Consider the following 23,131-nt stretch of genomic DNA (forward strand, 5'->3'; position numbering starts at 1 on the left):
ACTTGGTTTGGCTCTTTGGTTCAGTATTATTAATGCATGAAAAAATATGGATCCCAAATGCATATTTGATTTAAAAATCACCAAGCATACATATATACATATATATACACACACTCATGGGTGCACCTGTACTTATACACAGGCTTAGGAATGAAGTCTTGCGCAAACAAGTGACTGGTAAGACATCAATTTAAAAAGGAGTCAAACCTTACAGAATTTTCATTGCACTGAGCAGAGCAATCAGTTGAATTGTAGGCCTTTTCAATAGTCACGCATTCACCATTGCTGCACACCTAGAAATGAAGCCACCAAGATCAATTAGAATTACTCACTCAGAATTTGCATTATTTGTCCTAATGAAAAACCAAATGTAGAGTCTTCTGTTGAAGAGGAAATCTTCTATAAATGTTAAGTGGGTATTTGAAAAAAAAAAACCACTGTACAGTCTAATATTGTTGTATACAAATACATTAATCATTATAATGTCTATGTCCTCATGACTTCTTCAAATGTTAACCTGTCAACGATTCTACCATTGTAATTGCAGCAATTCCTTTTATTATTTCTACCACATTTTCTTCTAATTTGGTAAGGATCCATGTTTGTTATATCATAGTTGCTAGCTGGGCATTTTGTCAATGTCCATTAATCTTATCATTATGATTTATACTTATTAATTTTGTTTTAAATTATGCTTTTGGGGGGGTAAGTTTTATGACCAAATTACTGCTATTGCTCTTGGTTATTACCTGGTTCATCTTAGCTCATTTATTTGCAAAGAGTCAGACACGATTGAGGGACTAAACATACAGTTTCTCTATCTAGAATTCCTATTAAATCTGTCTCAGATTTCTTAGAACTGCATTTCTTACTTTAATTCACTTTCTTTTCTTTTTAGAAACTTCATCTTAGTTTTCTTTTTTAAGAAGAATAGCTTTCAATTTACTGATTTTTTATAATTTTGATTCCATGGCTTACGGCATAAATTGCATAAAAGCAATTGTGATTCATTTTGTACTCTGAAGGCAGTGCTTCTGGATTTCAAATTGTATCATTTTTGTAAATTTAGTACCCTTTTTAAAAATTTTTAAATAATAGCATCTTTTATTTTTTTAATTAACTTTAGTGGCACATAGTTGCTTTATAGTGTTATATTTATTATATATTATATATATGTTATGTTTCTTCTATGTTGCTATATAATGTTATATAGCCATTAAAATATACATTTAATTTATTTCTAAAGGATTTTCCTCTTTCTAAAAGTGTGTCCGTTTCACAGGAACTATCATCTCTGATTGCTCAGACTGTCTCCTTTGTTCACCATCCTGGTTTCTTTCATGGCTGTTTTCTAGTCTTCTTTCCTTATGTTTATGGAATGGGTTGTCTATATACATGATTAAACAATGAGAAACTTTGTTTTAAAACCCATGCTGACCTCTTTTCAAGGATTTCAGGCTCAACCAAAGGAAAATGCTGAGATGTTTCTTATTTTTATTTTGCAGTTCTGAATGTTTACTAAAGAGATAGCTACAGAGACCAATTTTGAGCAATTCTGTATGAGAGAACGAACCAACGAATTTCCTCTTTTCTCTACTCTTGTTCTCTCTGCAGTCTACTATCTTTCTATCTTACCTTCTCTTCCCTTTAATTTTTTTTGTGTTTTTTTTTTCTTATCTATGTTGTAAATTCTGTAATTTACAACAAGGAAAAGGGCACTTAGGTATTTAAACTGACCAAGAAAGAATAACTGCTAAGAGAAACTAAAATGCTTTTAAGGCATTTAAAGTTCCTCATGTCTAAAAAACTAGTAACTCAGTGTAAATATGAAAATGGCAAATTCTGTAGGTAGTGTCTTTGTGGTATCTCTATAGACTGGCGTTTGCTATGCACGGCTTCCCTTATGAGGAACTGGGTTAAGAACCGACAGCGTTATGAGCAGTGCGCTTCTGCACTAAGCTTTCTCTTGACGGAAGCAGGTACTCTGCGCGGTGCTGGTGCCTAGTCACAGTGTGTTTGCACCGTCACCAAATGTTCCTTAACCACTGCTCCCCTTTCAACCTCTGTTTAATCCCAGTCACTCTATGAAGGGGACCTCATACTTTTGCTTGATACCTCTGGCTGATTTTCCTTACCTGAAATGAACAGAAAATTATTTGGTAGTTTCTTTGAACTGATGCCTCACACACTCTGCTATTGAAAGCTCTCCACCTTTCTAGATTGTGGTTGGTACACAAACAAATTTTCATAACTATTGACTCCTCACCATTTTTATATTTATTTAGTCATTTTCATGAGGTGTGTAGCTCACTTGTGTCCGACGCTGTGACCCGTGGACTGTAGCCTGCCAGGCTCCTCTGTCCCTCTGTAGTTAAAATTATACACTTGAAATATAGATCTCTATGAAATGATTAACTTCTGATTCCTTTTTTTTTAAAGAAATTAAGTCTTTATTGAATTTGTACAATATTGCTTATGTTGTTTATGTCCTGGTTTCTTGGCCATAGGGCATATGGGATCTTAGCTCCCCGACCAGGGATCGAACCTACACCCTCTGCATTGGAAGGTGAGGTGTTAACCACTGGACCAGCAGGGAAGTCCCTGATTCCTTTTTTATATGCTGAATTTTTACTTTCCAATTAATTTTTCTATCTCGTTATACGAATGATACTGTAATGTTTGTGGGTGGTGGTGTAGAGAGGGGGAGCCGTATCATAGATACTTTTCAGTTTCAAAGTTGCTGATTTTAATACAGTATTATATTTTTCAAATACTCTGGTGCTTATAAACCTTGATGCACTGGTTATTGTTTTTATTATACATTCTCAAGTTTTCATCTCAGAGTGATAAAAACTTTCCAAATCTAGCTTCATTCTACCTGTTCGACTTAGTTTTCTACCATTTCACCAAAACTCCAATCACACTAAAACTGTCAGTTACCTGGATATGCCATATATTATGCTTTGTACCTTTGTATATTATGTAGGTATGCCTTTAAAAAAAACAGTATTTCCTCAAACCATGAATAAGATGAAAAGACAACCCTCAGTATAGGAGAAAATATTTGCAAATGAAGCAATGGACAAGGGATTAATCGTCAAAATATATCAACAACTCATGCTATTCAAATATCAAAAAACAAGCACCCAATTTAAAAAAAGAGCAGAAGACCTAAACCGACATTTTTCCAAAGAGGACATACAGATGACCAACATACACATGAAAATATGCTCATCATCACTAATTATTAGGGAAATGCAAATCAAAATTACAATGATATCACCTAAATACATACAAATAATAAGTGCTGGAGAGGGTGTGGAGAAAAGGGAACCTTCTTGCACTATTGGTGGGAATGTAAATTGATACAGTCACTATAGAGAACTGTACATAGATTCCATAAAAAAAACTAAAAATAGAGCTACCACATGGTCCAGCAATCCTACTACTGGGTATATACACAGAGAAAACCATAATTCAAAAAGACACATGCACTCCAATATTTATAACAGCACTATTTACAATAGCCAGGACATGGAATCAACCTGAATGTTCATAGACAGAAGAATGGATAAAGAAGACGTGATACATATATACAATGAAATATTATTCAGAATAATATTTAAAAGGAACAAAATTGGGTCATTTGTAGAGATGTGGATAGACCAGGGGTCTACCATACAGAGTGAAGCAAGTCAGAAAAAGGAAGACAAATATATATTAATGCATATATGTAGAATTGAGAAAAACGATCTTATTTGCAAAGCAGAAGCAGACACAGATGTAGAGCTCAAACACATGGACACCAAGGGGGAAAGGAAGGAGTGGAATTAATTGGGAGACTGGGATTGACGTGTATAAAATATTGATACAATATTGATACAATATATAAAATAGATAACTGATGAGAGCCCACTGTATAGCACAGGGACCTCTACTAGATGCTCTGTGGTGATATAAATGGGAAGGGAATCCAAAATAGAGGGGATATATGTAAACATACAGCTGATTCATTTTACTGTACAGTAGAAGCTAATGCAACATTATAAAGCAACTATATGCCAATAAAAGTTAGTTAAAACATAGAAACATGTCTTTTCTCTTCCTCTGTATGTTGAAAAATGTTCGTAAAGTTGAAACTGAAATGTCTCTCATTTAATGGCATCAGGAGATGCCATTCCATGTTCTCTAGGAAACGTCAGTCACTTCCTTTGGACTCATACACATTGATCACGTCACAGTGAAAGCAACTGAGTTGAACTGTAGTGATACACTCGATTTAATCTAAGAAATTCTCAAGTACACACATCTTTACATCATCTGTGTCCTGCACCGATACTGGTATCGTAGTGCATGCCCAGTAAATACATCTGAATGAATAAAATAAATGAAGACTGTATGGCTACTTCATAGTCAATTAAATTCAAAACATTAAGTCTATAATTTCATTAAGCATCTACTGTAAGACACTAATTAAGCACATTTGTAACATTTACATAATTGGTATAAAAATATTAAGATGAATATTTACTATAGTGTTATTGCTACTCTGCTCATTTAAAAAATGTTCCATATTTTTTTCTGTGTTCCCATAGATGGGCCCTCTGGGGCCAATTACAGGATTCAATGAAGTTTTAAGTGACTGAACAAGAAGTTTTAATAAAACAAAGGGCATTCATCTTACCATTCCATCACCACATTTTGTGCCAGGTGCCACCAGGCCAAAATCCTTAGAATCATGGTATAAATAGAAGGTTTTGCATTCACTGGTATTCTGTTTCAGATGTTTCTTAAGGTGGTAGATCTTCTCTTCTCCAAGGACAGAAGAGTGATGCCCACCTGTGCAAAATATCTTTCCGCATTTGATATCTCTGAAGGGAAGCAAGAATATATTCTCACACTTGGGACAAGAAATAGAACTTTAGAAACTAGGCTGGCAGTGGAGTGGCCTGGTTTGTTGTTTTTTTTTTTTTTTTTTTCTTTTCTAAACCTAGGCTTGTTAGAGCCTAGGAGAGGCCAGGTAAGCCTCTGGACAAAGTCTTGACCCTGAAAACTGAGATGAGCAGACAAAGATGCTAAATGACTATATTTCTTTATGATACCTAGGTAATTCTCATAAAGCAATATTAGCTCAGGAGAATATTACAGGAGAATATTAATAGTAACTTGGATGAGCATAACTTGAATCAGTAGCATACTGGGCACCTATCAACCTAGGGAGTTCATCTTTCAGTGTCCTATCTTTTTGCCTTTTCATACTGTTCATGGTTTCTCAAGGCAAGAATACTGAAGTGGTTTGCCAGTCCCTTTTCCAGTGGATTACATTTTGTCAGAACTGTCCACCATGACTCGTCTGTCTTGGGTGGCCCTACTTGGTATGGCTCATAGTTTCATTGAGTTAGACAAGGCTGTGGTCTATGTGATAAGATTGGTTAGTTTTCTGTGATTGTGGTTTTCAGTCTGTCTGCCTTCTGAGAGAGAAGGATAAGAGGCTTATGGAAGCTTCCTGATGGGAGAGACTGACTGAGGGGGAAACTGGGTCTTGGTCTGATAGGTGGGGATATGCTCAGTAAATCTTTAATCCAATTTTTTGTTGACCAGTGGAGCTGTGTTGCCTTCCTGTTATTTACCTGGGGCCAAACTATGGTGGAGGTAATGAAGATAATGACGACTTCCTTCAAAAGATCCAACGCACGTACAGCTACACTCAGTGCCCACAACCCTGCAGCAGGCCACCACCAACCCACACCTCCACTGGAGACTCCTGGACACTCTCGGGAAACTCTGGGTCAGTCTCTTGTGGGGTCACTGTTCCTTTCTCCAACAGGAGATGGCAAGAGTGAACGGTGATGTTTTAGGAATCTGTGAGCTAAAATGGAGTGGAATGGGTGAATTTAACTCAGATGACCATTATATCTACTACTGTGGGCAAGAATCCCTCAGAAGAAATGGAGTAGCCATCATGGTCAACAAAAGAGTCTGAAATGCAGTACTTGGATGCAATCTCAAAAACAACAGAATGATCTCTATTCATTTCCAAGGCAAACCATTCAATATCACAGTAATCTAAGTCTATTCCCTGACCAAGAATGCTGAAGTTGAATGGTTCTATAAAGACCTACAAGACCTTATAGAACTAACACCCAAAAAGATGTCCTTTTCATTACAGGGGACTGGAATTCAAAAGTAGGAGGTCAAGAAACACCTGGAGTAACAGGCAAATTTGGCCTTGGAGTACAGAATGAAGCAGGGCAAAGGCTAATAGAATTTTGCCAAGAGAACACACTTGTCATAGCAAACACCCTCTTCCAACAACACAAGAGAAGACTCTACACATGAACATCATCAGATGGTTAACACCGAAATCAGATTGATTATATTCTTTGCAGCCAAAGATGGAGATGCTCTATACAGTCAGCAAAAACAAGACTGGGAGCTGACTGTGGCTCAGATCATGAACTCCTTATTGCCAAATTCAGACTTAAATTGAAGAAAGTAGGGAAAACCACTAGACAATTCAAGTATGACCTAAATCAAATCCCTTATGATTATACAGTAGAAGTGACAAATGGATTCATGGAATTAGATCTGATAGACAGAGTGCCTGAGGAACTAAGGATGGAGGTTCATGACATTGTACAGGAGACAGGGATCAAGACCATCCCCAGGAAAAAGAAAGGCAAAAAAGCAAAATGGCTGTCTGTGGAGGCCTTACAAACAGCTGTGAAAAGAAGGGAAGTGAAAAGCAAAGAAGAGGAAATACATACCCATTTTAATGCAGAGTTGCAAAGAATAGCAAGGAGAGATAAGGAAACCTTCCTCAGTGATCAGCGTAAAGAAATAGAGGAAAAGATCAGTGCAAAGAAATAGAGGAAAACAATAGAATGGGAAAGGCTGGAGATCTCTTCAAGAAAACTAAAGAACCAAGGGAACATTTCATGCAAAGATGGGCTCGATAAAGGACAGAAATGGTATGGACCTAACAGAAGCAGAAGAGGTGGCAAGAATATTAAGAGGTGGCAAGAATGCACAGAACTGTACAAAAAGATCTTCATGACCCAGATAGTCACAATGGTATGATCACTCACCTAGAGCCAGACATTCTGGAATGAGAAGTCAAGTGGGCCTTAGGAAGCATCACTAGGAACAAAGTTAGTGGAGGTGATGGAATTCCAGTTGAGCTATCTCAAATCTAAAAGATGATGCTGTGAAAGTGGTGCACTCTATATGCCAGCAAATTTGGAAAACTCAGCAGTGGCCACAGAACTGGAAAAGGTCAGTTTTCATTCCAATTCCAAAGAAAGGCAATGCCAAAGAATGTCCAAACTAGCACACAATTGTACTCATCTCACACACTAGTAAAGTAATGCTCAAAATTCTCTAAGCCAGGCTTCAACAGGATGTGAACTGCGAACTTCCAGATGTTCAAGCTGGATTTAGAAAAGGTAGAGGAACCAGAGATCAAATTGCCAACATCCATTGGATCACTGACAAAGCAAGAGAGTTCCAGAAAAACATCTACTTCTTCTTTATTGACTGTGCCAAAGCCTTTGACTGTGTGGATCTCAATGAACTGTGGACAATTCTTCAAGAGATGAGAATACCAGATTACCTGACCTGCCTCCTGAGAAATACGTGTGCAGGTCAGGAAGCAATAGTTAGAACTCGACATGGAACAATAGACTGGTTCCAAATCAGGAAAGGAGTATGTCAAGGCTCTATATTATCACTCTGCTTACTTAACTTATATGCAGAGTACATCATGAGAAATGCTGGGCTGGATGAAGCACAAGCTGGAATCAAGATTGCTGGGAGAAATATCAATAACCTCAGATATGCAGATGACACCACCCTTATGGCAGAAAGCCAAGAAGAACTAAAGAGCCTCTTGATGAAAGTGAAAGAGGAGAGTGAAAAAGTTGGCTTAAAGCTCAACATTCAGAAAACTAAGACCATGGTATCTGGTCCCATCATTTCAAGGCAAATAGATGGGGAAACAATGGAAAAAGTGGCAGACTTTATTTTTAGGGACTCCAAAATCACTGCAGATGGTGACTGCAGCCATGAAATTAAAAGACGCATACTCCTTGGAAGGAAAGTTATGACCAACCTAGACAGCATGTTGAAAAGCAGAGACATTATTTTGCCAACAAAGGTCTGTCTAGTCAAGGCTATGGTTTTTCCAGTAGTCATGTGTGGATGTGAGATTTGGACTATAAAGAAAGCTGAGTGCCAAAGAATCGACGCTTTTTAACTGTGGTATTGGAGAAGACTCTTGAGAGTCCCTTAGACAGGTAGGAGATCCATCTAGTCCATCCTAAAGGAAATCAGTCCTGAATATTCATTGGAAGGACTGATGCTGAAGCTGAAACTCCAATACTTTGGCCACCTAATGCGAAAAACTGACTCATTTGAAAAGACCCTGATGCTGGGAAAGATTAAAAGCAGGAGGAGAAGGGAACGACAGAGGATGAGATGGTTTGATGGCATCACTGACTCAATGGACATGAGTTTGAGTAAACTCTGGGAGATGGTGTTGGACAGGGAAGCCTGGCACGTTGCAGCCCTTTATGGGGTTGCAAAAAGTGGGACACAACCGAGCGACTGAACTGAACTGATTAAACATGAGTCAGGACAGTAAATTTTTTTCTTGCTTGCATAGAGCACATCAGATGATTCTCATTTAAAAAATTATATGAGATTGCTATTATCATAACCTCCTTTTCACAGATGACGCAACAGTTGGAAATAAAGCAAATTAAGTGACTGCCCATATTTAGAAGTATATTTAGAAGCAAAGTTGAACTTGACTCTAGGTTTTTATCATTGCATTCAGTACAGATCCTGTTTGGGAGAATACAGAAACCATGTCATACATCAGTAACAAACCCAGAAGATGGGTTTAGCACATGTGTTATAGAAATTGGGTCTAATATTCAATTCTCCCATTCTGTCTTCAATGTCAGCATCTATCATCCTTTCTTCTGATGACTTTCCTTCTTTCTTTTTCTTTTCCCCTTTTCTACCTATTTCCTCCTCCTCTTTCCTTCTATCTCTTTCTTTTTCTCCTGTTTCTTCACCTCCTTTTCTTTCTAAGAATCTTAAATCTTTCCCATCCTTCTTTCCTGCATTCCATGATTTTCAGTTACAAAATACAGAACATAAAACCAGTTAATTCCATCAGGGATGTGTGCTCTCTCCCTTCTTGCTCCCCTTTCTTTCTAAAAAGCAAAAGTTTTAGTCGCTCAGTCATGTCCAACTCTTTGCCACCGTGGACTGTAGCCCACCAGTCTCCTCTGTCTGTGGAATTCTCCTGGCAATAATTCTGAAGTAGGTCGCCATCCCTACTCCACAGGATCTTTCCGACCCAGGGATCAAACCCAGGTCACCTGCATTGCTTGCAGATTCTTTACCACTTGAGCCACCAGGGAAGCCCTGTCTTCCTAATCTCCTGAGTGAGAAAGAGAGACTGTCAGCTGTCAGAGTGAAAGCTGTTCTGATTTTGCAAAATGCTCTGAGAGGGCACATGCTTTTCTTTACAAGGTACTTACTTTTCTTCACAAGGAATTAATATGCGTCCCTTGTTTTTGCAGTATCCAAATTTATTTCCAATTGTATTCATCTTATAGCAAATATCAGAACTGGATTTCGCTTCTGGGATCCAAAGCAGTATGGTAAAAGCAAAACAATGACAACGTGAATGTGAAAAATCATAAATGCCTTACTTTTCTAATATCATTGAAATTTCATTATCACTTACATAGTAGTGAAACAGATGGGATAAATAAATAATTTTAAAACTGTCTTATTGCCTCAGGAGGATATTTTAGGAAGGAATATGAGTATAAAAAAGAAACAAACATACCTTAACCCACATACTTAGATAGTCAATTAATGTGTGTGTGTGTTCTCAGTTGCTCAATTGTGTCTGACACTTTGAGACTCCATGGACCATAGCCTGCCAGGCTCCTCTGTCCCTGGGATTCTCCAGGCAAGAATACTGGAGTGGATTGCCATTTCCTCCTCCAGGGTATCTTCCCAACCCAGGGATTGAACCTGTGTCTCCTACATCTCCTGCATTGACAGGTGGGTTCTTTACCACTGAGCCACCTGGGAAGCCAGTCAATTAATATTAGAGGTAAAATCAATGAATGTTAAAGGTATTATTTATAAAGGTGCCAGGCCATATCTGCCATAAATGACATTATCTCCAATCTTGCCCCCAAATTCCTAAAGGACAGTAACAGAGAAATAGCGGCTATTATCTTTATCTATCATTCACTGTTATTGTCTCTTACCATGATCAAACAATTCAGAGCACTGATCATCATGGGTGGGACAGTTCCCCATGAAGCAGTAGCCTTTTGCATCCTTGCAAGGAAATCCATTTACTTGGAATTGGTCCTTAGGACACCCCGAAGAGTGCCCAGTGCACCTCTCAGGGAAATCACATTCAGTTTTTGCTGGTCTGCATATAGACCCTGCTTTTTTCATCTGTGGAAGAAAAATGAAGAGATTAATTCTTGAGCAACCTTAGGCAGGCAAGGAAGGGTCAGTTGGTAGGAGGAAGTAAGTAGGTTGACCCATTTAATTTAACTAAAAGAAGTTTTAAGGATGGGTCATGAGATCATGACTTCCTTCTCCTTTCCACTGAGAATTACTCTTTTTTGGCTTGTATATAATTTTAGGAATGACAAGCTGGTGGTAATGAAATTTGGTATTAGAACAGCCTTGGGGCAGAGTTGGAATGGTTATAAAATGGGGAAATGCGCTTGTGTTCTTCTCATCTTGCCTTCTCCATTCCTTCGTCCCTCTCCCCCAGCCCACCATACACACAAGACTGGGAACCCCTGACTATAATGAGAAATCTCCACTCCCAAGAAATCAATATGTATTTGATTTTTCTGGGGTTTTCAGAGATTTGAAGATGAATTAAACACACTTTCTTTCCTTTTTCAGTTCATGATCCAGTGGCATTAAGGAAGAGTCAGTGAAACCTTGGACAGAAGCATTTGGGTTTCTGATAATCTTTCTTAGGGATCTATCTCTAGGTACTAGTTACTGCTGCTGCTGGCTTCCAGTATAACTGTTTTCCCTGTTAGTTCACTGAAGTTGGGGTGCCATTTCCCCCCTCAGCTAAGGTGAAATCAGCTAGTGGTCATTGAAAAAAGACCAAAAATAATGTTGGTTGTATGACTCCACTTCGAAAATTCTAAGCACTGCTTACCCACTTCTCCACTTCCCAAACCACAGCACAGATCAGGGTTTAAAACTCCGATCATTTCAGAAGAGGCTCTATTGAGTACCAGCATATCTGGCTGCAATCTGGGATTGGTAATGTAAGGTCACTCAGTGATCAGACAACTCTTTGGTTCTATGTATAGTTAATAAACTGAAAATAGAGAAACCAGTCTTAGCAGAGTCTCTTACCTGGCAATATTCACAGCATTCTCCTTCAGCACAAGTAAACCCTGGCTTCAACATACATTTGCGTGCATCACAGCAAGGATTAGTGCAGTCCTGGCAATCATCAGAAATGAAAGATCAGAAGTGCTTTGTACTTTGACTCCTGTTTAAAGAGTTCATTTACTGTGATTCTGTGGAACTTAGCCTTAGTTGTTTTTCAGAGTTCAATTTAAATGCATGGTCCTTGACTATGATATGTGTATAAAGGCTACTGCTTACAACTAGTGTCTGGGACTTTTATTTTGTTTCCTTCCCTTGGAGCTGTTCAGTACTCCACAGCTAGTGAATTCTCACAAGCCCAAAGTTTGTGACCTTTTTGGCACCAGGGGCCAGTTTTATAGAATACACTTTTTCTATGGACTGAGAGTTTGAGGGATGGTTTCAGGATGATTTAAGTGCATTATATTTATTATACCTCCAATGATACGATGGGAGGCAGAGCTCAGGTGGTAATGTGAACAATGGGAGCAGCTGTAAATACAAATGAAGCTTTGCTCACTCTTGCACTGCTCACCTGCTGATGTGCAGACCAGTTCCTAACAGGCTACAGACTGGTCCATGGCCTGAATTAGGAACCCCGAAGTAAGGTATTTCAAGTGTTAGAATGAAGCTGTAGCAGTATTCCAAGCAATGCACACGGGCAAAAGCATCTGTTTCTGAAGTTAAGATTTTCTTCACATTTAATCCTAGACATTTGAAAACTAGAAGCTGTAACCTCTGGACCTGTCACAGTCTCCACTCTGATCATGGAGTCTCTTTGTGGCCATCTTACTACACTTCTTTTGAATTGTGCAATGTCTACAGCACAGCTACTAAAGATGTGGTCCTTGGACTTCCAGCATCATCACAATGTTACAGGTTGGTAGGAATAGGATCTCAGTTCTACTCCAGACACACTGAATCAGAGTCCACATTCTAACAACATGATGATGAGCACTTGATAATGTGAGAAGTCGTTATCTAGGACACATACCTATGTGATGAGCTCTTGAAAGAAAGAGCTTCTATGTAGGAGAAAAGCAGATTAAGAATTAATTTAAAATATGCCTGCAAGGCTTATTCTAAAGGTTCCAAAGACTGCTATAAATCTGTGTACATTTGGAAGGTTTCTGCTCAATTAAATTTTCTAATAATGTCAACTGGTCAACAGGGATATAGACTAGCATCATAAGGCCCTGAGTCAAACTCAACTGACTGTGAGGGATTTTGTAGAACAAATCCTACTGTGCAAGACAGATCGGACTTAAGGAGACCTATGGGCCCTTCACACTAGAAGAGTCAATTAGCATATAAACCAGGCTAATGAAACGCTTTGGACCTGAGGCAAGATCACTGCACACAATTCATGACTTGGGAAGAAGTTTGCAAAGAGGCTACCCAACAGCATGTTTCCAATTCTTTTTTTTTTTTTAATCATATTTGTTGAAGCTTTACAAGGATTACCATGGTTGATTAATGGCTACATCCCTGCCTAGGTTCTAGCTGAGTTGGCACTTTGTAAATTGAAAGACAGCATTGTTGGCAAATACCTGAATAAGGCCACAATCACACTCCTCTCCATCATCCAACCTGTTGTTTCCACAATATGGGTAATCTGAAAACTTGTCAGAAAATGGAACATTGAACATGCACGTTGGCCTGTAATCCTTGAGAAATTGCTGGTACTGGGTTTTGCTGCATTTACTGAATTTCAGTGCAGGAATGCTAGAGATAGGACAAGTTAAAAATAAAGATTAATTATATCAATGCATAGTGGTAGAACAGCTGTGAAAATTCTATGAAGAAATGAGAACAAAAAAACAAAGAGAGGACTTCTCTGGTGGTCCAGTAGTTGGGAGTCTGCCTGCCAATGCAGGGGACGTGGGTTCGGTTCCTGATCCAGGAATATTCCACATACCTCAGGCCAACAAAGTCCATGTGCCACAACTACTGAACCCGTGCTCTAGAGCCCGTACCCCACAAGAAGAGAAGCCACTGCAATGAGAAGCCCATGTACCACACCTAGAGAGTAGTCCCTGCTCGTCTCAGCTAGAGAAAAGCCCCCAGGCAGCAACAAAGACCCAGAGCAGCCAAAACAAAACAAATAGAAATGATGGACTCAAAGTCCATTTACCTTTCTTATTCTTGCCTTACTGTTACAGCAGAGCAGGAACTGGGCTCTTTATTATATGAAATGTCTTTTTGAAATACAGCCAACACAGGCTAGTTTAGTGAAAACATTCAGACTATGTATCTTCCAGAATATGCTTCCTGAAGCCTGTGTGTGTACATGCTAAGTCACTTCAGCCCTGTTCACCTCTGCGACCCTATGGACTGTAGCCCACCAGGCTTCTCTGTACATGGAATTTTCCAGGCAAGAATGCTGGAGTGGGTCACCATGCCTTCCTCCAGGGAATTTTCCCAGCCCAGATATTGAACCCACGTCTCTTGTGTTTGCTGCAATGGTAGACAGGCTCTTTACCATTAGTCCTACCTGGGAAGCCCCCTGAAGCCTACATCTAGGCCAACTGTACCTGCTGTTTCCATGTCACTTCTTATTGTTCCACTTGAAATAATCTATATTTTTGTCTATCACGTGTGCAAGATTACTAGCTTCTCAATACAGGAACTGAATCATGTTCAAGTTTTTAAAAAGTAAGCACTAGCTAACAGGATACCTGGCAAAAACTGTTCTCCATAACGTTTCTTGAAGCAACTTATTTTCATAAACATCCTAGGAATGCGATATACTTCTTTTTAAATTGAAACTCACCTCCCTTCTATCTTCCTCTGGTTTTGACTCCCTGCTCATTATTATTGATACAATGATTAACTACAGATGGATTTTTAAAGTCTTGAAGACATTTGAGGGAGATGGTGTGTTTCCCTCCCAAATATTACTAATTATGTAGATAATGATGTAAAATTAGAAATCAGTTACTAAGTTCTTACCCGGGATATATTAGGAAAATTCCAGATAATAACCATAGTGCTAGCCATTCAGTTGTGTCAGACTCGTTGTGACCCCATAGACTATAGCCCACCATGCTCCTCCTGTCCATGGGATTCTCCAGGCAATACTAGAGTGGGTTGCCATTCCCTTTTCCAGAGGATCTTACTGACCCAGGGATCAAACCTGGGCCGCCTGCATTGTAGGCAGATTCTTTACCCTCTAAGCCACCAGGGAAACCATAGCCATATAATAACCATATAGCCCTATAACACTGAGTTTTAATCAAAGTCATTCCTCTGATATCGAAATATTTTCTCATATTGTTGGAATCTCACCTTCCACCACTGTTCATCACACATTTTTCCAAAGCACAGGTACATGGGTAATCATCATGACTCATCCCAAGGTTATGACCCAACTGGTGTGCCATTCTGCTTGCAATTGCACTGACGTCAGGTAAAAGATCCTGAGGCCAAAAAAACTTACATTAAAAACTTCTATAAAATAGCACACTACAGTACATAAGCTTTGAAGTAGTCACTAAGATCTGGTTTCTAGCTTCTGGCTAATTAGTATCTTATCTGAGAGATTAAGAACTTAATTGTCTTCCATTCTTGCACCTTAATTTCCTCACTTATATAATGAAGTTGGACAAAACCTTTTTATGGTCTCTAACTCTAACATTTGTATTTTTTGTATGTGAAGCAATAGTCATTATTGATTTTATATAGACTCATTCTTACAAATAGCTCAAACTTATTAATTAACATCCTAACAGTAAAATAAACATTATTGATTATCTCCTATTACTAGATATTCAAAGGGCATAAAAATAAAAATATGTGAGTTTAGGGTTTTCCATTTATAATCTCACATTAAGCAATAATGTGATAACAATCATGAGGAGAGAGTTACTACTGTGAAAAAAGTCAGAAGATCAGTAATGGAAAGTCAAAGGCAGCGTTGATTACTATCACTTTTCTTAGTTCTATTTTATATTTTAATTTCTATGTTAGTGGAAAATTTTAATTTCTGAAGAGGGGTGGGAATCAGGTTACTATAAAGGAAAAATACCCCTAATTTGGTAATTTCATCTTACTCATATGACATTTAAAATGTATCCTGGATGGGTTATAATGTCATAATTGGAGTGCACAGCCTATATTAGATTAATTTGACTCTATTATACAAAATTTTATTTCTGAAATACTATAGGCAAAATCATAATCATTAAAAGAACCATGAGAATGAAAAATCAGATAGTCATCTTAATAAGTACTAGCTTTTAAGTTCAAGGTCTTACAAGACTGTCTTGAGCATAGCAACAACTAGGTAAAGACACTAAAGGAAATCAATTTTGATATTTTAAAGCTTATCTTAGGGTTACTTGGACAGAATTTACTGGAAGCCTAGTGACTTGGGAAGGGATCAGGTAAACAAGGGGTGTTGGCAGTTTGTAAGTGGTAGGCTTGCTAAAATTGAATGGTAAGGCCATCTAGATATGATATTTGAAGTAGTTTATACATTTCCTGAATAAAAGCAACTATGTTCACTTGCTAAACCAGCCATCAAGTTTTATGTACATCACATCTTTATAAATAACTATATGTAATAGGCAAAAGAGCTTCCTTAGTTTTTGTATGTTAATTCATATATTAACATAAGTACTTAATACGCTTTTCATACGTAAGAACCTTGAAGTAGGCTTATACCATTAATAGGAGTTTGACAGAAAGTTGCTACTGAAATCTTCAGATTTCATATTTGACTTAGTAAAAAAATAGAAATATATACCAAAACTCTATCAGTGTGATTATTTTTATCATGCTAGAGAGGGTTTCAAAGGCAGGAAGAATCATCCAAAATCCAATGTTCTTTTAGATTCTGAAAAGCACTGACTTATCTTCATTATGTATTTATAGTTTTTATAATACATTTCCCACTTAAGAAAGAAACAAGACAGCTTCATCATGACATATTTTGATAGGAATATATGATAAGATGCATACGTGGTTCCTTTTAATAGAATACAGAAAATTACAGTAATTTAAGGTAAACATTCTAATTAAGTAATGTAACATAAATAAAACACAGCTCACCTTAACAACACTGGAGGAATAATAGGGCAGGCACATCCCCCCTGGATAAGAAGTTCCATGCGCCTGTGCGTAGAGCCACTTTCCACTATGAACAAGATGCAAATAAACCCGTAGTTCCATTAACACAAAGACTGAAGTGAAGTGAACCCCCCAGTGCTAGTACCCTGGTACATGAAAAGTGCCTTTTCTTTTTCCTGGAGTTCTGAAATGGAGGATGACCTTAGTTGATATCAAGGTCATTTTAAACCTGTGGCATTTTAGAGGCATTGAGAAAGTCAATGTAATCTTGAAATTAAATTATAAAAATGCCCTTTCCAAAAAAAAAATAATAATAAGGTCAAAGTCCATTTGACTTAACTTTAGTTTGCCCTACACTCAACTTTGGATAAGGTCACTTAAAAGACAGAAATATTTAAAAGGGTTCAGAGGGGAAAATGCAGCATCATGAACAGACTCAGCATCATGGTTAGTTTGCTGAGCTTGAAAATTAAAACAAAAATAATTAACCATAGAAACTCATAGAGAATTTGATAACTATTATCAGATATTTTAAAAACACTTGTCATGTAAAAAAGGCCTATTCCTGGATTGTCTAAAAAGACAGATGTAGATGCGTATTCTAAAGGGGCCCAAATCTCATATGCTTTCAAGAAGAACATTTAGAGTTTTACCACTCTAAAAAGAACTATCATAGGTTGGAGGGCCATTCTTAGAGTGTAATAAAGTGAAAGTAAAAGTCACTCAGTCATGTCCAACTGTTTGCTATGCCATGGACTATACAGTCCATGGAATTCTCTAGGCCACAATACTAGAGTGGGTAGCTGTTACCTCTCCAGGGGTCCTTCCCAACCCAGGGACTGAACCCAGGTTTCCCGAATCGCAGGCGGATTCTTTACCGTCTGAGCCACCAAGGAAACTCAGAGTATAATACGGAGAGTTCAAATACAAAAAAGGTTGTCAGGTCAGGCGACCACTCTCAGTCTTCAAATTTTTTCATCAAGAAGAGATGCTATTTTTCTGTCTTCACTACTGAAATATTTTTCTCCCTATATTTAAAAGTCTTAGTATTTGACTATGCATCTTGGAAGAATTTAGGATTCTGATCTTTCCAGACTCTGGGGATCTTGAGAGGATATCAGCTATGGAGATGAACCACCAGAGAAAGCACCATCTGGATTCTAACTTAGCTCATCGTCACTGAAAACCAAAAGTCACAGCATGATAATGTCATATACGGTATCCAATCACTTCTAGATCTATGTGAATATAGAAGGAAGAGATATAAGAAACCCAACATATAAGTTTGGTTTGCTCAAACTTATGTCCTTTGAGTCCAAATATGATGGCCAGTTAAACATTTAGCATTCCCCTCCCCATATTCCTATTTGTAGACATAGTATTAGTGTGTGAAGCTACTGCTCAGAATAAGAGACAGTCGTGGAAGTAAAAGTTTGTCTACATAAAACAAATTAATATTCCTAGACTAACTTATTAAGTATTTTAAGACATACATCAATGGATTAGGCATGGTCCTTGCCTGCTATGAAGGTCATGATGATATTTCAGCTTACCCCCCATGATTTTGGGACATAGTAGTAACCTGAATGTGTGAAACTAAACCAGATACAGTTATTCCCCTGGAACTATGTGTTACAGTCATTGTGATACCAGAAATGATATCTGGAGTTCTGGTTTGCTCATCAATCTGCCAAATAACTAGACCTAAGCTCTGACTATGCGCCTTGCAAGCTTCATAGTTCTGAGCTCAGACTGAAAGTTAACATTGAGATAATGCTGTTGTTATTGTTGTTCAGTCACCAAGTCATGTCTGAGTCTTTGTGACCCCATGGACTAGAGCACGCTAGACTTCCCTGTCTTTCACTATTTCCTGGAGTTTGCTCAAACTTATGTCCTTTGAGTCAATGATGCCATCCAATCATCTCAGCCTTTGTTGCCCCCATCTCCTCCTGCCCTCCCAGAATCAGGGTCTTTTCCAATGAGTCAACTCTTTGCATCAGGTGGCCAAAGTATTGGAGCTTCAGCTTCAGCATCAGTCCTTCCAACATTCAGGGTTAATTTCCTTTAGAATTGACTGGTTTGATCTTCTTTCAGTCCAAGGGACTCTCAAGAGTCTTTTCCAAGACTGCAATTCAAAAGCATCAATTCTTTGGCACTCAGCCTTCTTTATGATCCAACTCTCACATCCTTACATGACTAATGGAAAAACCATAGCTTTGACTATACACATCTTTGTTGGCAAAATGATGTCTCTATAGTTTTTAATACACTGTCTAAGTTTGTCATAGCTTTCCTTCCAAGGAGAACAAGTCTTTTAATTTCACGGCTGCAGTCACCATCCACAGTTACTTGGGAATCCAAGAAAAGAAAATATGCTGCTGCTTTCACTTTTTCCCCTCTACTTGCCATGAAGTGATAGGATCAGATACCATAATCTTACTTTTTGAATGTTGAGTTTTAAGCCAGCATTTTAACTCTTCTGTTTCACCCTCATCAAGAAGCTCTTTAGTTTCTCTTCACTTTCTGCCATTAGCGTGGTATCATCTGCATATCTGGGCTTCTAGGTGGTGTGAGTGGTAAAGAAGCCACTTGCCAATTCAGGAGACCTAAGAGATGTAGGTTCTATCCCTGAGTCAAGAAGATCACCTCGAGGAGGGCAAAGCAACCCACTCCAGTATTCTTGCCTGGAGAATCCCATGGATAGAGGAGGAGCCTGATGGGCTACAGTCCACAAGGTAGCAAAGAACTGGACACAACTGAAGCAACTTAGCACACATACACATCTGCATATCTGAAGTTGTTGATATTTCTCCTGGAAATCTTGATTCCAGCTTGTGATTCATCCAGCCTGGCATTTGGCATGATGTGCTCTGCATGTGACAGGCAGGGTGACAATATACAGCTTTGTTGTACTTCTTTCCCAATTTTAAACCAGTCAGTTGTTCCATGTAAGGTTCTGACTGTTGCTTCTTGACTTGCATACAGGTTTCACAGGAGACAGGCAAGGTGGGCTGGTATTTCCATCTCTTTTAGAATATTTCAGAGTCTGTTGTGATCTATATTCAATGAAGAAGAAGTAGATGTTTTTCTCGAATTCCCTTGCTTTCTTTATGATCCAGTGGGTGTTGACAATTTGATCTCTGGTTCCTCTGCCTTTTCTAAATCCAGCTTATACATCTGGAAGCTCTCTGTTCATATACTGCTAAAACCTAGCATGAAGGATTTTGAGCATAATCTTAACAGCATGTGAAATGAGCACAACTGTATGGTAATTTGAACATTCTTTGAAATTGCCTCTTTGGGATTGGAATGAAAACTGACTTTTTCCAGTCCTGTGGCCACTGCTGAGTTTTCCAAATTTACTGGCCTATTGAGTGCAACACTTCAACAGCATCATCTTTTAGGATTTGAAATAGCTCAGCTGGAATTCCATCACCTCCACCAGCTTTGTTTATAGTAATGCTTCCTAAGGCCTGCTTGACTTCACACTCCAGGATGCTTGACTCTAGTTGAGATCACACCATCATGGTTATCTGGGTCATGAAGACCTTTTTTGCATAGTTCTTCAGTGTATTCTTGCCACCTCTTCTTAATCTCTGCTGCTTCTGTTAGGTCCTTATTGTTTTCTGTCCTTTATCATGCTTATCCTTTCATGAAATGTTCCCTTGATAGCTCCAATTTTCTTGAAGAAATCTCTATAAAGTGTATTTGTGGGCTGTTTTGTAGGCCTTAAGAGAAATACTGGGATTACAGGTAGATGGAATAGGTAAAGCTGGTACCACCCTTACATAGTAGCTGTAAGGACATCAAAAGAGATGCTGAAAGACCATTATTAGGAAAAAGATCATTTACAAGGTCATTTGGAAATTTTCTATAACCACACATAATATTTTATTCCTGTGGCTTTTATCCAAAAGTCAACTGCTTTAAAAATATTTTAGTTTGTTTGTATTATTTTCTTTTTGAAAATAATCCATCTAATATGCAGAAAAATAGAGCAGTTACATACCTGAGTAACATACTGTGATCAAATGTTTTCCTTTTTTTAAGGATTATTTCTTGCCAAGCTGAAAAACGCAGTAAGGTAGTTTCTATGTTTGAATCTACCTCTATTTTGTCTCCATTTGTCCATATTTCAAGGCCAACTAATGTCACATGAATGTTCAAGGTTTTATAAATCTGTTCAAAGGAGAAACAATTTTTCACAATGTCAAACTGCAGAAGGATCCTTTATTGTGACTATATTTCTTTATATTAAAAAAGTAATTTTGATGTGTGAAGTACATAGTCAAAAGTTCAGGCCTCAGTTTATAAATAGTTGTATTGAAACAGAATATGAGGTTGAGTCATCCAGAATATTGGGTGAACCGCCATGGCCAACCAAGAAACTTGACTAAAAACATCAGATTCTCTTTGAATTATAATTCTGATAGGCACTGGGCTCAGGATATGTCTAAAATAAATACATAAGTAAAGCTCTGAGATAATACCTAGCCTGAAAAAATGAATTTATGAATCCTGGCACACAATGGAATGAATATTCCTTATCCATATCTCTACTGAGGTCATGAGTTGGTTTGGAAGTAGACTAGAATGTTGATATTGCATTGTCTGCAAAGGGATTTATGCAAAAATGTTCATAACAGCTTCATTCACAGTAGCCTAGATTGGAAACTACTCAAATGAATATCAATGGGAGAATGCGTGAACAAATTGTGATTTCCATACCCTAGAAAACTACCTGGAAATGTCAGAGAACAAACCACCAATACACACACAGCAACATGAATGCATCTCAGGCACTGTGCTAAGCAAGAGAAGTCAGACACAGACGAGGACACATGGTGTAATTCCATTTGTGTGAAGCTCTTAGACTTAATCTACAGTGAAATTTTTCAGAAAAGTGGTGTGGAGAGCCAGCAGGTTACTCCTAGGGATACAGGAATTTTGTGGGAAATGGATTCTATTATGGTCATAGGAGTGTGGCTCACATAGGTGGATTCATTATTCAAATTTTTATAGCTAAGACTTGTGCATTTCAAACTATTGAACTTACTACTCTCAAACCTGTAAAATAAGAAGAAGAAGAATGCAGACTTGTGTATTTCAAAGTATTGAATTTACCTCCCCAAACTTGTAAAAGTACAATAATAATAATGCAAGTGGTAGGCATTGGCTAGTGATATTGACAAAGAGTAGAATGATGATAATTGTTGAAATTGGATGATGGATATATAGAGGTTCATTATACTGTTCTGCTTACTTTGTATATGATTAAAATTTTCCACCAATAAAAACTTGTAGAAATTAAAAAGAAAAAAAAATAGTAACTTAGGTGTCATGTTTGTGCTCCATGTTTGATTTTTGGAATTACTTTGTTGTGTAAGAAAACTTATTGGGAATTGCTCAAAGCTTCGAAGCAGACAAAAATAGTTGTAGCTCAAGCCTTCTCACCCTTATTCCCATCTGCTTTTGTAAACACATAGTTGATAGATACTTTGATGCCAGGACAGAAAGAATTAAAGCAAATATTATGAAGATTTTGAGACAAAGAACTATGTGATAAATTAATTTTATATTTCAATATAGCCAGTACAAGTCAGTTTAAAGGAGGAGTGGATGATAAACTATAGACACTGAGTTAAGAACAGAAATAGAGAGGTCAACTTGATAATATTCATAGAAGATGTAACTGATTATTAATAAGTTTAATATTCACATCATTGCTATAATAATAATTGTGTATTAATTTTTCACTTTTTTTAACCTGCATAATATGACTATATAGAATTTCATGTGCCAACACAATAATCATGATTCATGGTCATTTCATAACCATGAAGAACTATGGTTTTCATAAACTCTTAAGCTAAACCATGATCTCAAACCTAACTAGATGTCCACTCCTTTGTCTTTCTTGATGAGTTAGGTCCTGTAAGATTTTTTCTTAATCTGATTCTTTGGACTCTCTACCTTCTTGGGTGGACTTCAGGTTCATAAAATTGTAATCGAGTGCAAATGGAAACAATATTTGCCATTCTCTGGATATATTCTCTTCCAGTAAGAAAATATCACTGAACTGAACTGAAAATATTTAGTACAAATTCAGCAATGTGCAACAGTTTAGGGATGGGAACTCAAGGAGGGAGATAGATCTGTGTTATATTTGGATCCATGTTTGGGGAGTAATAAAGATAACTGCAAGAAATAGGAGAAGCAGCCCTTGACATTCCCCCAGAGCAAAGCCCCTTCCGGACTGGTGAAAACCCCTGAAAGATGGGCATCCCAGCAGTGCTCAGCCTAAGAGATGGGCAGCTAATAGTCTTCAAGCCAAGTCAGTGATCCTGTTCAGCTAGGAAAGGGGATCAATTTGACTTAAGACAGCCAACAGAGCTTTACCAGCTTCAGAGCTGCTTCTCCTGCTGTGCCCAAGCAGAGAATCTGATTTGCAGCCCCGCTCATTGCTAAATATAGACTTCAATCTGTCTGACCAGGGACCCTCACCATGGAATCTTCATAGCCCATTCAACAGCCCTAGGCCCAGTAGAATTTGAATAGAGGTCAGCTCATGACTTCCCCTATCTGCAGAGCAAAACTGGTGGCTTCACTTAACCTG

At 38.0% G+C, this 23,131-nt stretch overlaps 1 protein-coding gene across 2 annotated transcripts in view; it reads right to left on the reverse strand.

Moving 5' to 3' along the window:
• ADAM7 (ADAM metallopeptidase domain 7) overlaps nt 1-23,131 on the reverse strand; it is a 52,580-nt gene that overhangs the window by 11,122 nt on the left and 18,327 nt on the right. For both annotated transcript variants that reach the window (XM_060410890.1, XM_042243125.2), the window contains exons 9-17: nt 20,525-20,694; nt 16,498-16,582; nt 14,734-14,864; nt 12,996-13,170; nt 11,431-11,520; nt 10,299-10,494; nt 9,552-9,654; nt 4,685-4,871; nt 213-293 (exon numbers count right to left, since the gene is read on the reverse strand). In XM_060410890.1, coding sequence (XP_060266873.1) covers nt 213-293; nt 4,685-4,871; nt 9,552-9,654; nt 10,299-10,494; nt 11,431-11,520; nt 12,996-13,170; nt 14,734-14,864; nt 16,498-16,582; nt 20,525-20,694 — 1,218 coding nt within the window. The remainder of the gene's footprint in view (nt 1-212; nt 294-4,684; nt 4,872-9,551; nt 9,655-10,298; nt 10,495-11,430; nt 11,521-12,995; nt 13,171-14,733; nt 14,865-16,497; nt 16,583-20,524; nt 20,695-23,131) is intronic.

This window comes from Ovis aries, chromosome 2, assembly GCF_016772045.2.
Source record: "Ovis aries strain OAR_USU_Benz2616 breed Rambouillet chromosome 2, ARS-UI_Ramb_v3.0, whole genome shotgun sequence".
Taxonomy (NCBI): domain Eukaryota; kingdom Metazoa; phylum Chordata; class Mammalia; order Artiodactyla; family Bovidae; genus Ovis; species Ovis aries.